The 13,321-nt window shown below is 53.8% G+C and overlaps 4 protein-coding genes across 4 annotated transcripts; 1 reads left to right on the top strand and 3 right to left on the bottom strand.

Annotated features, from left to right (window-relative positions):
• Window positions 1-626: 626 nt before the first annotated feature.
• Window positions 627-1,423, bottom strand: AYL99_07655 (60S ribosomal protein L12; the record flags this gene model as incomplete). Its single annotated transcript, XM_018839164.1, has 5 exons — window positions 627-640; window positions 728-1,058; window positions 1,137-1,257; window positions 1,320-1,353; window positions 1,420-1,423. The coding sequence occupies 5 exons, from the start codon at window positions 1,421-1,423 to the stop codon at window positions 627-629; spliced, it is 504 nt and encodes a 167-aa protein (XP_018691932.1).
• Window positions 1,424-1,858: 435 nt separating this feature from the next.
• AYL99_07654 (protein transporter sec23) lies at window positions 1,859-4,338 on the bottom strand (the record flags this gene model as incomplete). Its single annotated transcript, XM_018839163.1, has 4 exons — window positions 1,859-1,883; window positions 1,936-4,082; window positions 4,132-4,182; window positions 4,237-4,338. 4 exons carry the CDS (start codon window positions 4,336-4,338, stop codon window positions 1,859-1,861), a joined length of 2,325 nt encoding a protein of 774 aa, XP_018691931.1.
• Window positions 4,339-5,134: 796 nt separating this feature from the next.
• Window positions 5,135-10,548, top strand: AYL99_07653 (hypothetical protein; the record flags this gene model as incomplete). Its single annotated transcript, XM_018839162.1, has 4 exons — window positions 5,135-5,399; window positions 5,449-8,468; window positions 8,521-8,760; window positions 9,451-10,548. The coding sequence occupies 4 exons, from the start codon at window positions 5,135-5,137 to the stop codon at window positions 10,546-10,548; spliced, it is 4,623 nt and encodes a 1,540-aa protein (XP_018691930.1).
• Window positions 10,549-10,767: 219 nt separating this feature from the next.
• Window positions 10,768-12,525, bottom strand: AYL99_07652 (hypothetical protein; the record flags this gene model as incomplete). The annotated part of the gene is made up of 5 exons (XM_018839161.1): window positions 10,768-11,442; window positions 11,542-11,622; window positions 11,697-11,805; window positions 11,959-12,301; window positions 12,435-12,525. The coding sequence occupies 5 exons, from the start codon at window positions 12,523-12,525 to the stop codon at window positions 10,768-10,770; spliced, it is 1,299 nt and encodes a 432-aa protein (XP_018691929.1).
• Window positions 12,526-13,321: the final 796 nt, after the last annotated feature.

The following is a 13,321-nucleotide window of genomic DNA, read 5'->3' as shown; positions in this document are numbered from 1 at the left end:
CTTCTTTGCACCAAAATAGGCAACATTATCCTGGGTGATGTCTCTCCGGGGTCTCCCCCGGAGAGGGGATAAAGGCCAGAGTGTTGGCAAAGGTGTGTGTGGTGGTATGTTGTGTGTGTGTGGGCTGTGTGCTTGTATGTAAAACATACATACACTTTCTTTCGGAGTCTGGGAGGAGGGGGAAGTCTTGGGGGCTTGGGAACAGAGGGTGACAATGATGATGATGCTGCTGATGACGATGAAGAGGGAGGCAAGGGGGAGGCAAGGGGAGAGGGAGAAAGAAGCAAGGAAAGGAAAGGGCACGTAAGTATGTTTGGAATCAGCAAACCAGAAAATAGGAGATTTGGCCAGCCCAACAAAACGCCACGCTTGTTTGCTGGCAATTCTTGCTTTGAGACCTTTGTTTTGTTTTTGGTCTTCTTTTGTAATGCTTTCTCTCGTTAATCCTCATTACTTTGCTGCTTTTCATGAGGGAACATGCATGACATGGGTATGAGTGATCTCCAGGCGTCAGGCTCATGGGACGACAATGTTACCTGCCACCATGTGCCACCCTCGACACACCGACTGAACCGAACGAGATTCATGAAATGAGCTCTTCATCATCAGGCATTGCGTGTCTAGATCTATTCATCCGGCACTGTTTCGCACGTACAAAGTTAGCAACCAAGCCCACAACGACAGAAGGGGGGTCCAAGGAGTCGACATATGTACGAAAGAAACTCACCCTCAATTGACCCTTCCTTGATCTCGTCACTGATATCCTTGGGACTCCTGCCGTCGACCTGGCAGCCGACGCTGAAGGCCGTCCCCAGAATTTCCAAGACCGTACCCTTCAGCTCCCGCGCGAGCGACTTGTTGGCTCCACGCATGGTCCGGGCGATGTCGAAGATCTCATCCAGCGGGATCGACTTGGAGTGCTTGATGTTCTTTTCCTTCTTGCGGTCCCGAGGAGGCTCCTTCAGGGCTCTGATGACGAGGGACGAGGCCGAGGGCACGACACTGACGGCAGCTTGTCGGTTTTGGATGGTCAGCTTGACCGTGACGCGGAGACCTTTCTGCACAACACAACCAAGGTCTGTTAGTCTAGCCCCTCTCCATACTCCGCCACAGCTTCTTGTAGAGATAAGACGCACCCAGTCACCGGTTGCTTTCGCAATATCTTCTCCGACCTTCTTGGGTGAGAGACCGAGGGGACCGATCTTGGGAGCGAGGGTTGCAGAGGACCCGACCTCACCGCCAGTGGCGCGGAGGTGGCTGTAGAGAACCCATGTCAGTTGCCTCGCGAATTTGGATGTCGTCGAAGGGTTCACACATACATGATCTTCACCTCATTGGGATCTAACTTGGGAGCTGAAAGAGTGAACACACAACGTTAGCCGCCGAGCTGATGATGCTGCTCAAGAAGACGATACTTACGCATGGCGAGTGCGAAAGGTAGTCAGTCTCTCTTGAGGTGATGGAGGTGAGCTGGTAGGATAGAAAACTCAGGGAGAAGCAGGTCGCGAAATTGAACAAAGACTAGCAACTTTTTTCGGTCGTTGCCAAGACTTCGACTTGTGGGTGAAATTATTCTCAATGCGGAAAGGTCAATATGGTTCGCGCAGATGCCGCTTGGCAGGTATATATAGTGTACGCAGTACGAGGTACGAGGTACTTCTTCTATCAAGGGACGTCTGTGTGAACTCATTTCATGTCATGCCAAGTTTCTACCGGTATTTAATCGCCCAACTGCGTTGCTTGTAAAACAGCTGCGACCGACCCATTGAACAGGTTCCTGGGGAGAAACGTCCCAACATGCGTGGTACACATCGTACAGATGGAATCCCACATGCCCGTCTGTCTGCACTGCACGCCTCTAGCTGGACCCAGATACCGCCAGTCTGAATCGCATTAGTGTAAGTCAAAAGGCTGCACGAAAGGGGAAAAACTTACTTCATCAAATGGTCCATGAATGTTTGCAATGAAACATCATCGGTGAAAATCGTCTGGGCACTCTGCGAGACACCACCGTAACCACCGGTCGCATGGGTGGTCGACGGATTCAATTTTGATAGGAGGAAACGTGCTTGTGAACCGCCAGCGTCGCAAATGATAAATCGCGGTAGAGGGAATCGGTCCTGTACGAGTTCCCGTGCGTCTTCCTTTGGTGCGTCGAGAACAGCTCGGAAATTCTCATAGCCTTCCTGCTCGTGATAGCCGGCTTTGCGCCATTCGGCCATCGTTTCGCCATGGAAAATGAGGATCTGGAAGAAAGTATCGAGGAGGAGGATGGTCTGTGGTTGAATGGAGGCGGAGTCGAGCAAGACCGGTTGACCACCTTCGTGGTCAAGACCGTAGGAGTCCAGCGTGGGTTGAATCATGATCAGCGAATCTCCCACATATTCATGATTGAGCACGTGTCGATAAAATGCAGTCTCGTCGGGTGAGTTGTTGAATACCTGAAGGAATTGCGATCTGCGCAGGTGGAACATGAATTGAGGATAGAGGGTGAAGTTCTTGTCGAGTCGAAAGGATGTTGGATCATCTTTGCGATAGTCTGCGAAGCGGGAGCAGAGCCGGATGAGCATTCGGTCCACCCACCTGAGGACATCTGGTCCATCATCGACCTCTGCTTTGAATACCGCGATTCTTGCCATGAGCACGGCAGCGGCTTCCTGGTCGAAAGATTGTGCCAGCGCTTGGTCACCAGTCGGGCCGCTCAAGTTACGAGCAACAGTGGTCACACGTAGGTGATACTGGCCAGAGGAATGTTGATAATATGTCAGGAATTGCATCATACCTCGCTGTGGGCCTTGCTGCATGGGTGCCGGACCACCCTGATTCGCAACCTCAAAGTAGATGCCGTAGCTGGAAGTGGGATCGATGCCGCACATTTTCCAGAGGCAAGTGTTCCCAATACCACATTCTGTCTCGCCGACGGAGCTGGATTTCTTATTTTGGGAAACAGCGTGGCCGATGAGACCGGTTACCTTGAGTTCTTTCGTCGTAACGACCTCGAGGGATGCATTGAATCCCATCAGGAGGTTGTCGCTCTCATCTTTGTCAAAGACTCGTACGAAAGACTGCTTGAATTGCGACGAGGTGAAACTGTCTGTCAAGACCATATGTCCTCCAGTCGAATTCGCCAATCCTTTCATTTCGAGCAAGCCCACTTGGTCCAGACAACCAACGTAGAGATCGATGATGTGTCCGTTGTGGGCAGTGCGTTTCGCGAGACCGTCGTAGAATTTGATAGCCTTCTTGAAGTACTTGACGTTGTCGCGATCAATATCGTGGTGCGATCGAATAGGCTCACGCAGTTCTGGAGCAACGACCATTCCAGGACCCTCAGTGGCCGGACCGCCCGCGAAGAGCATGATTCTGGCTCCAGCGTTTTGGAATGACGTCTCCAGCAAACCGACTGCAATACTCATGGCGACACCAGTACAGCGAAGTGGCCTGCGGTCATTCGCGACAGGCCAAGGGTCTTTTTGCAGCTGCTCGATGGCGTTGGTAATTTGGAACTCAGCTTGCTGGACGGGGAGGAGGAACCGAGCAGCAGGGCCCATCGGTGGGGGTGGTCGTCCTTGCACTGGTGGCACATTAGGTCTGAGGCCGGGTGCAGCTAGACCCAACATCTCCTGAACCTGCTTTGCGGCATAGTCCTTGCTGCCCCTAAAGACATATGACTTCTGGCACTCGGTATAGCCAATCTCATGCACGGCAACGTTTGTTCCGAATGTGACGAGGCCCACCAGCGCATTCACGGGGAGTAATGACAAACTCATGACCAGGGTTTCCTTCAGTGCCTGCAAGCCGTCTTCCTCGATTGCAGTATCAACCACGTACACGAAGATGGGCGGGGCGGGAGCAGGTCGAGCAAGTTTGTATTCGACAGTAGTGTTCGCGGGGTGCATCTCTGGGGGGATGTTCTCGGCACTGATATCTCCATAGTGACGAGGCAGTGGATTGCGCTGCAGACAGAAGGGACAGATCCATAGTTTAGCTCGGACATCGACGTTAGCGAAGGGGTTGAGGACCGCCCGACATGGCGCTTTGCAGGTAACCGGTTCATAGGGAAGTGGTGGTTTGCCCAGTTCCTATCTCACCGTCAGCACGAGAAACTCCATCAAGATTCGGGGAACTCACTTTGAGCGGCGTGAGCAAACAGCTCACGGGGACCACCAGTCGGTTTGCTTCCTGAAAAATAGCTGTTAGTTGACTTCAGGACTGCCGCTGAAACTCCTTTAATACCATCCGCGTCGATGGAATAACATTCCAACTGAGTCTGACGCCATCCCTGTCCTCAACCTCCCCCCAGTTGTCTTTGATCGCGTCGTACTGAGCCTGGTCCATTGTCGTAGGTGTGTTTAGTCTGTCACAAACACATGCTGATGGAACTGGATCCGGGTGAGCGAATGACTAGGAGATTGGACCGCAGGCTCGTCGGTTTGGGCTTGAAAAGAGTTGGAGAAAGCCACCTATTTGTTCCAGCTGAATACTAAAGTGGCGCAAGGAATACACTGGCGGATCAGAGTGGTGACGGTCTACCACAAAAGTGAGCCACTCTGGCAAGTTCGGGGTGAAGCGACAGTGGACTTACTGTGTACTAACAAGCTGTGGAAATCGATAAACTGGCCAAGTCCCCACACTGCGAAGTCTCGCCGTACCTTCCTTTTTTTTTCTCTGATCGCTGTCAGGCTGCGGACAATTGTCTGCCACTGAATTGAGCACCGCACCCAAACCCCATAGGGAGCCACCTATACCTTTCCAACTGGGACACAAATACTAGACACGCGACAGTCCTCACCGGGCGAATCTTGACACCGACGCAGCATAGGCGGGGTACAGCATGATTCCCACTCGTCGTTGAGAAATCCAGCAAATTGAACTCCTGTCTAAGTGGCCAACATGGCGTCCCCTTCAATGCTCACAAAGGCAAGCCTTGGTCTTCTGTCGTTTTGTTCCAACGTCTCTGACCTTCGAGTATAGTTTGAGAGCAAGAGCAGTCGCGCAAAGGGCTTAGCTTTCCACCCAAAACGACCCTGGATCCTCGTCAGCTTGCACAGCAGCACCATCCAGTACGGCTTGTTCACACACCATCTCGTGCGGGCACCAGAACTAACCGATCTACAGACTATGGGATTATCGCATGGGAACCCTGATTGACCGCTTTGAAGAACATGATGGACCAGTCCGTGGGATTGACTTTCACAAGACACAACCACTCTTTGTCTCAGGGGGAGACGACTACAAGATCAAAGTGTGGTCCTACCAGACGAGGCGGTGTCTCTTCACCCTGAATGGTCATCTAGACTATGTGCGAACAGTCTTCTTCCACCATGAATTGCCTTGGATCTTGTCTGCCTCGGACGACCAGACGATCAGGATTTGGAACTGGCAGAACCGGTCCCTGAGTACGTATAACTCCGAATGTTCTTCGATTCTTTCTCACAGCTGCAATAGTCTGCACAATGACGGGCCACAATCACTATGCCATGTGTGCTCAGTTCCACCCCAAGGAAGACCTCATTGTCTCCGCCTCTCTTGATCAATCCGTGCGGGTATGGGATATTTCAGGACTACGGAAAAAGCACTCGGCGCCAACATCAATGAGTTTCGAGGATCAGATGGCTCGGGCAAACCAACAACAGGCTGATATGTTTGGCAATACCGACGCTGTCGTCAAATTTGTTCTCGAAGGGCACGATCGAGGCGTCAATTGGGTGGCTTTCCACCCAACCCTTCCCTTGATCGTCTCCGCAGGTGATGACCGGCTCGTGAAGCTGTGGAGAATGAGTGAGACCAAGGCGTGGGAGGTTGACACCTGTCGAGGACACTTCCAGAACGTCTCTGCATGTTTGTTCCATCCACACCAAGATCTGATTCTGTCCGTGGGCGAGGACAAAACTATTCGTGTCTGGGACCTCAACAAGAGAACTTCTGTCCAGTCCTTCAAGCGGGAGAATGATCGTTTTTGGGTCATTGCCGCCCACCCTGAAATCAATCTCTTTGCCGCAGGCCATGACAACGGTGTCATGGTCTTCAAACTCGAACGAGAGCGGCCAGCATCCTCAGTGTACCAGAATCAGCTGTTCTATATCACAAAGGACAAGCATGTCCGATCCTACGACTTCACCAAAAATGTCGAGACCGCATCGCTCCTGTCACTTAGGAAGTTTGGCAGCAATTGGGTGCCTCCTCGTACACTCTCTTACAATCCGGCAGAGCGGTCAATCCTGGTCACCTCACCCACTGATAATGGCACTTACGAGTTGATCGCACTTCCGCGAGATACTACGGGAGCCACTGATCCTACTGACATCAAGCGTGGATCAGGCAACGCGGCGGTTTTCGTGGCCCGCAATCGCTTTGCTGTTTTCAGCACTTCCACCCAGTTAGTCGAAATCAAGGACCTCAGCAATTCGACGACGAAATCCTTCAAAGCACCTGCCGGCACGACCGATATCACATATGGCGGCACTGGCTGTCTTCTTCTCATCTCTCCCACAAACGTTGTCCTCTATGATATTCAGCAGAAGAAGCAGCTGGCAGAAATGAGCGTTGCTGGCGTCAAATATGTTGCCTGGTCCAACGATGGTCTGTACGCTGCTCTGCTCAGCAAGCACAATGTCACCATCGTAAATAAATCCTTGGAACAAGTCAGTACCCTGCACGAGACGATCAGAATCAAGAGTGCCGCCTGGGACGATTCTGGCGTCCTGCTCTACTCGACACTCAACCACATCAAATACACCCTGCTCAATGGCGACAACGGCATTGTGAGGACACTTGACCAGACGGTATATCTCGTCAAAGTGAAAGGTCGTAATGTCTATTGCCTCGATAGATCCTCCAAGCCTCGAGTCCTCACGATTGACCCGACAGAATACCGATTCAAACTGGCGCTTGTGAAGCGTAATTATGATGAAATGCTTCAAATCATCAAGACCTCGCCTCTGGTGGGACAGAGCATCATCTCTTACCTACAGAAGAAGGGCTATCCCGAGATTGCCTTACAATTTGTGCAAGATCCCCAAACGAGATTCGAACTCGCCATCGAATGCGGTAACCTGGAAGTTGCAACAGAAATGGCCAAAGAGTTGGACAGGCCTAAAATTTGGACGCGCCTGGGCGCCGAAGCTTTGGTGCACGGCAACCATCAAACTGTGGAAATGACCTACCAGAAACTTCGAAATTTCGACAAACTCTCCTTCTTATACCTCTGCACCGGTGACGAGGAGAAGCTCACGAGAATGGCCAAAATCGCCGAGCATCGGGGTGATTTTGTGTCCAGATTCCAAAACGCGTTGTATCTCGGCGATGTGGAGAGCCGGATACAATTGTTCAAAGAGATTGATCAATATCCCTTGGCTTATCTTACAGCAAAGTCTCACGGGTTGACGGAAGAATGCCAATCAATACTCGAGCTCTGCGGGTTGACGGAAGATCAAATCTCGATGCCGGAGTCCGGAGAAGGTCTCGCTCCTCCCAGGGTCATTGTTCCTACATACAAAGCAAACTGGCCAGTGAAGGAGGCATCCCACTCCTCATTCGAGAGAGCACTCCTCGGCGAGGTCGGAGTGGCGGTTGAAGACGAAACAAGCCCGGATCTCCTCACGGACGACGTGCCAGTGGGTACAGACGGTGATGGACCCGCAGCAGATGAGGAGGCGGATGCCGGCGAAGGTTGGGACATGGGCGACGACATCGGGCTCGAGGCCGCTGGGAACGACTCTGACTTTGTCAATGTGGACAACCCCGATGCACCTGCGGAAGCTGCCGGACCGGGCAGCTCAGAAGCAGATATGTGGTCCAGAAATTCTCCGCTGGCAGCAGACCACGTTGCAGCAGGCTCCTTCGACAGTGCTATGCAGCTGCTGAACCGCCAAGTGGGGGCAGTGCATTTCGCGCCACTCAAGCCACGGTTTCTGGAGATTTACCAGGCATCTAAGACGTATCTGCCTGCCAATGCTGGCTTGCCTCCTATTGTGAACTACGTTCGCCGCACCACCGACGAGACGGACAACAGAAAGCTCCTGCCTGTCATACCCAGAAACCTAGAGACTCTGACGAACGCCGACCTTCAGGAAGGATACACGGCCATGAGGACAAACAAGCTGGAGCAAGGTGTTGTCACGTTCCGGAGCTTGCTCCAGTCACTTCTCGTCAATGTTGTCAGTTCACAGGCACAGGTCGATGAAGCCAAAGCACTCATAACGAAAGCGATGGAATACACGCTTGCAATGAGCATCGAGCTTGAAAGACGCCGACTTGCAGCTGCGGGTGGCGATTCGGAGGCCCAGCTCAAGCGACAGCTTGAGCTTTCGGCTTACTTCACCATGCCCAAACTTGAAGTGGCTCATCGGCAACTGGCTCTTATGGCCGCTATGAAGTTGGCCTTCTCGAATAAGCAGTACTCGAGTGCATTGTCGTTTGCAAATCGAATCCTCGCCAATGGGGGCGCGGCCAAATTGGTTGAGCAGGTCAGTATATGGACAGGAACTTTCTGGCTTGGTTCGCTAACTTCCTTTGCAGGCGAAGAAAATCAAACAACAGGCTGAGCGTTCCGGGTCGAGCGACAAGGTCGAAATTGAGTACGACCAATTCGCCGATTTTGACGTTTGCGCGGCCTCTTTCACCCCTATCTACTCGGGAGCCCAAAGCGTGTCATGTCCATTCGATGGGGCCAAGTATCAGAACCAGTTCAAGGGTCAAGTGTGCAAGATCTGTGAAGTTTGCGCGATTGGTGCCGCGGCCAGTGGTCTGCGGTTATGGGTAAAGGGACTGTGAGAGTAGGAAACGAGGAGGTGACGACTGACCAAGAATTTGACGACTCCTGAATGGGACTTGGAGACCAGTGCAAGCATTCCCGGTGTAGAACATGCCCCTGTCCCTGTGCGAGCCATAGATCTTTGACACAAAGCGGACTGCCGCAACTGAAGCTCAGCTGCAGTCGCTACTGTATCTGCTCATGTGCTACTGTACTCGGTTCGGCGCAACAATAATCCGGACACCCACCCGCCCTCTATTCCGGTCCAATAGGAAACCAGCGACATCGGCGTCCTACCGTCTCTATCGTTATCTCAGACGATTGTATTACTCCTTCTCCTATATTTCCAATCATCTCCCGCAGCTCTCTCTCTCTCTCTTCTTACCACTTCATCTACCTGCCAGTGTTTCCGATCGATACCCCTCAAACACCTTGTCAATATGGACGCCCTAGAATTGCCTGCTTCTCAGAGCTCGCTGCTCTAACACGTGTGTTGGCCGTTTCTCCCTCACGGCTCCTTTCATACCATAGTCCTGTGGTGGACGCCCCGTATCTCGACATGGGGAAAGGGAAGAAGTCAGCAGAGAGACCACAACCACCTTCACTTGTGGTGACGTTGCAAAACGCGACGAAGCTGGAACAGGCGAGTATTGGACAACAGCATTCGCCAGGGGCATCTCTGACAGGAGCTTTAGCGAACCCTCGTGCCGGTGCTGGATGGACTCTCTGTAGCTGATGATGCCGGCATCATAGCAGTTGACCAGACCGGGCCGCATGGCATTGGTGAAAGCATTCGTGCCATAGGGTTGGCCGCAGCACCGGGCATTACCGGTCCATCAGGGGTGTTCAAGTCCAGACCCGAGGACGACATGGTCGAGGTCATCTCCACGCCCGACCGCGGCCTCGCCCTCTTTTCGACCCGCAAGATCAAAGCCGGGACGCTGGTGTTGGCCGAACACCCCCTCATCTCACTGGACAAGCACGAGGAGAACGACTCCAGCGCGATCGAGCGCGAATTCTCCACACTCTCGCGGGCGGCACAAAAGACGTATCTGCGCCTCTTCGACGCCCAGAAGTCGCGCATGTCCCGCGTCGTCTCGATCTACTACAGCAACTGCTACAACTGCGAGGGCTTCCGACCCGGCGGCCAGGGCGGCTCGGCGATCGGCGCCTTGTCGAGCCGCATCAACCACAGCTGTGTGCCCAACGTGCAATTTTCCTACGACGAGGCCAGCGACGAGATGAGGTTCTACGCTATCCGGGACATCCCGCGAGGGAAGGAGATTTGCAGCAACTACGACAAGTCGGTCTTCGAAGTCGCGGCCCAGCGGCGGAGAAAGCAGCAGATGTACTACGGCTTCGTGTGTCGCTGTGAGGCGTGTGAGGCGAAGAACGAGTTCTGGGCCAAGAGCGACGAGCGGCGGCGGGGGATGTACGAGGCCATCCGAGCCGTGCAGTGGTGCGAGAAGAAGTTGGCGGGCGGGAAGGACGCGGTGGTGGCCGAGAAAAGTCAAGCTGGAGAGGCTGACCTTATCGAACAAGCGTTGACTTCCTTGGGGAGATTAGAACGGCTGTTGTCGAAGGAAAGCCTCGTGGGCGTGCCTCTCGCGAACACATACCGGAGCATGGCGAGGTGGACGGAGAGGAAAGGCCAGAACGCCCGCGACGAGGTTGCGGGTTGGAGGGCCAAGGAGCTTGAGGCGTGTGTCATTGCGTTTGGAAGAGATGGTCAGCGGACCAAGGACGTTGAGACCAAGTTGGCAGCACACCGAGCCGCGAGGAGGAGGACGTGATGGATATATGGTCTCAACGTGCATTCTGTTTGGGAGATATAGACTAGACTAGACTAGACTAGACTTAGAATAGAATAGAATAGGACAAGGAGCAATCCAGAGTCAGTCACGTTGTAGAGCAAAACCACTCACTACACAGATACTCCTGAGGAGTTTCTTTCTTTCCTCGCCCTCCTAAGCTGTCCTCGGTCGTTCTATACTCTGCGCCAGAAAGCCTGGCTAGCTCTTCTGCTCTTTCAGCTTGTACAGCGCCTCCTCCAACTCGACGAGCAACTCCAGACACAGCGGATCGCCGGACGGGACGAGCTGGGTGAACAAGGTGCCGGCCACGCCGGCCTTGCGGTCCACCCACCAGAACAAGTTCGGCAGGCCGCCCCAGTTGACGGTGCCGCTCCGCCGCCGCCCGGGGACATCCTCGAGGTTCACCGCCCCGGCCAGCGAGTGGTCGGCCGGTCCGGCGGAGGCGTCGCTGGCGGACGACTTCCACAGGCGGTCGCCGCCGCTGACGCGCACGAGGGCGTTGAAGGCGTCGGCGCTGGCCTTGCCGAGCTGCGGGCGGAACATCTCGTCCACGCTGGCCGTCTGCTGGAACAAGGGCGCCCCGCCCCGCAGCAGGCAGGCCAGCAGCTTGATGTAGTCGTCCGCGGTGCTGTACAGGCCGGCGCCGCCGAGCGCGTCACGCGGCTCTGGGGGCCACAGCGGCGTGGCGGGCTTCGCGTCGAGTGCCTTTGGGGCCGTGGCCGGGTCGGTGCGCTGGGCCGTTTCGTGCAGCGCCGGCACGGCGTCCGGCTGGAAGTGTTTGGTCGGGTAGAAGGTCGTCGACCTCGCCTGGAGAGGCCCCCAGATGTGTTCTTGCATGTACGCGTCGAGATTTTGTTTCGTCAGGGCCTCGACCTGCAAGTTGAAGGTAGGCACACAGTAAGTATAGAGATATACATAGTTATATAGAGAGAGATATATGTATACAGTGGGGCGAGTCGTGTAGAGACGTACCACTTGTCCAGCCCAGTCGAGGCCTTCACCATACATCCAGGATTCCCCTGGCTGGAAGATCAAGGGGTGTAATGCGCGGTCCTGGAACACATCGGATCATCAGAATCATCGTCCCCCACCTCTGGACCAAAACAGAGAGAGATGAGCAGTCTCACAATCTTGCCACTGAACATGGTAGCTGTGTGGCCCGTCGCCGCCGCCCATTTCACGAGCAGGGGATTACCCAGGACGTAGCAGAAGCCCGAGGTATGGGACATGAGATGTCTGAAAAAGGGGGGGGCACACAGGTTAGCCATGTCATGTCCATCCGGGTCACGTCAGTTCTGGACGGCGAGTAAAATCTGGGAGTTGTTCCCCCCAAAAATACTAAAAAAAAAAATTAAAAAAAAAATAGAAATAAGAAAAGAAACCCCAGACCGTAGAGTAATCTTCCCCTTGATGTCTTCGAAGATGGGCTTTCCCGAAGGCTTCACCTTGTCCAAATCCACGCCGCCACCGGGCGTGGCAATGGCCTTGAGGTCCAGCTCGACCGTCGGGTCATCTCCCTCGAAGCCAACGATGACTTTCAGGTCCTTCAGCACCGGGAGCACGTCGCGCACGTCGTCGTCCAGACCGATGAGGCCCTTCTCGACGATCTGCATCACCGCGACCGAAGTCACCAGCTTGGTCTGGCTGGCGATCCATGTCAGGGTGTCTGGCGTCAACGGGTCCGATCGGTCGACAGTCCGACTACCAGACGAACCGCGGTAAAGGGTATTTCCTTTGAAAAACAGTTGTCAATGGTCGACCATGCATGTGCACGCACCCCCAGGCAGAGCGCGGCTGGCGGGCGGAGGAGGAGAAGGAGGAGGAGGTATCAGCAATGATGGCCACAGGGGTGCTGTCTTGCTCACCGGCACTATCGACAGCGATGAAGGTGGCGCCGTGGACACAACCCGTCGAAGAATCTGTGTATTTTCGGAGAATCTCGTCGAGCTCAGCCATTGTCGTGATCGTTGTCGGGATGATAGGGAATATGAGAGACTTCAACTCCCGAGATGCTTTAGATTGTTATAATATGTGTTCCGAGCATACCCCCAGCGTCAAGGCCACCGGTACCGGTACCGGTGCCCGGATGCCGGGTTCCCTTCAATTCTTACCACTGCACCAGTTTCGTCAGTTCCCGGTTGTGGGTTGCCGGTGGAATGTCACACCCGGCTCACTGTCCTACAAACAAGCACAGAACCTCGGCGGATGAAACCAATAAAATGATATGAAGCTGGGTTAGGAATCGCGGTGAGAAAAGTCAAAGAAGGGTCAAGAAGAGGGAGGAGCAGCAAGGTAGGTCTGGTTTAGGGCGGCGATATAATGTAATCAATCGGGAGCGCCCAAGTGCCCAGATTTATCTCAGACAAATCAGACCCTTGACGCCCTTTTGCGCTAGCCTAAAACAGGCGCTATGTCTGCCGCCCTAAGACACTCTTGAATGTTCGATATTTCTATTCCTCTCAGAGCAACTCAGGTAAGAGCAACTCGTATCTTGAAGTGAGTTCGAGTGTAGGGCGACATTGTCTGTAATAACCTGCCTTCATGACGAATTACCTCCTGCGAATTCTAAGGTGGAATGCAAACACAAACACAAATCTTCTGTATCAAATGCCAAAACCAGGGGAGCGTCCTATTAGTACAATGGTATTTCCCTTCCCCTCGCTTTCCCTCGCTCGCAAAACCTTGCTGGTTCCCAACACAATCATTTTGCTTCGTTCAAAAACCTGCCGCCCTGGTCGAGGGCTCCGTAGAT

The sequence above is a fragment of the Fonsecaea erecta genome (genome assembly GCF_001651985.1).
Source record: "Fonsecaea erecta strain CBS 125763 chromosome Unknown Scaff6, whole genome shotgun sequence".
Lineage (NCBI taxonomy): Eukaryota > Fungi > Ascomycota > Eurotiomycetes > Chaetothyriales > Herpotrichiellaceae > Fonsecaea > Fonsecaea erecta.
This window is presented reverse-complemented; position numbering and strand designations above follow the sequence as displayed.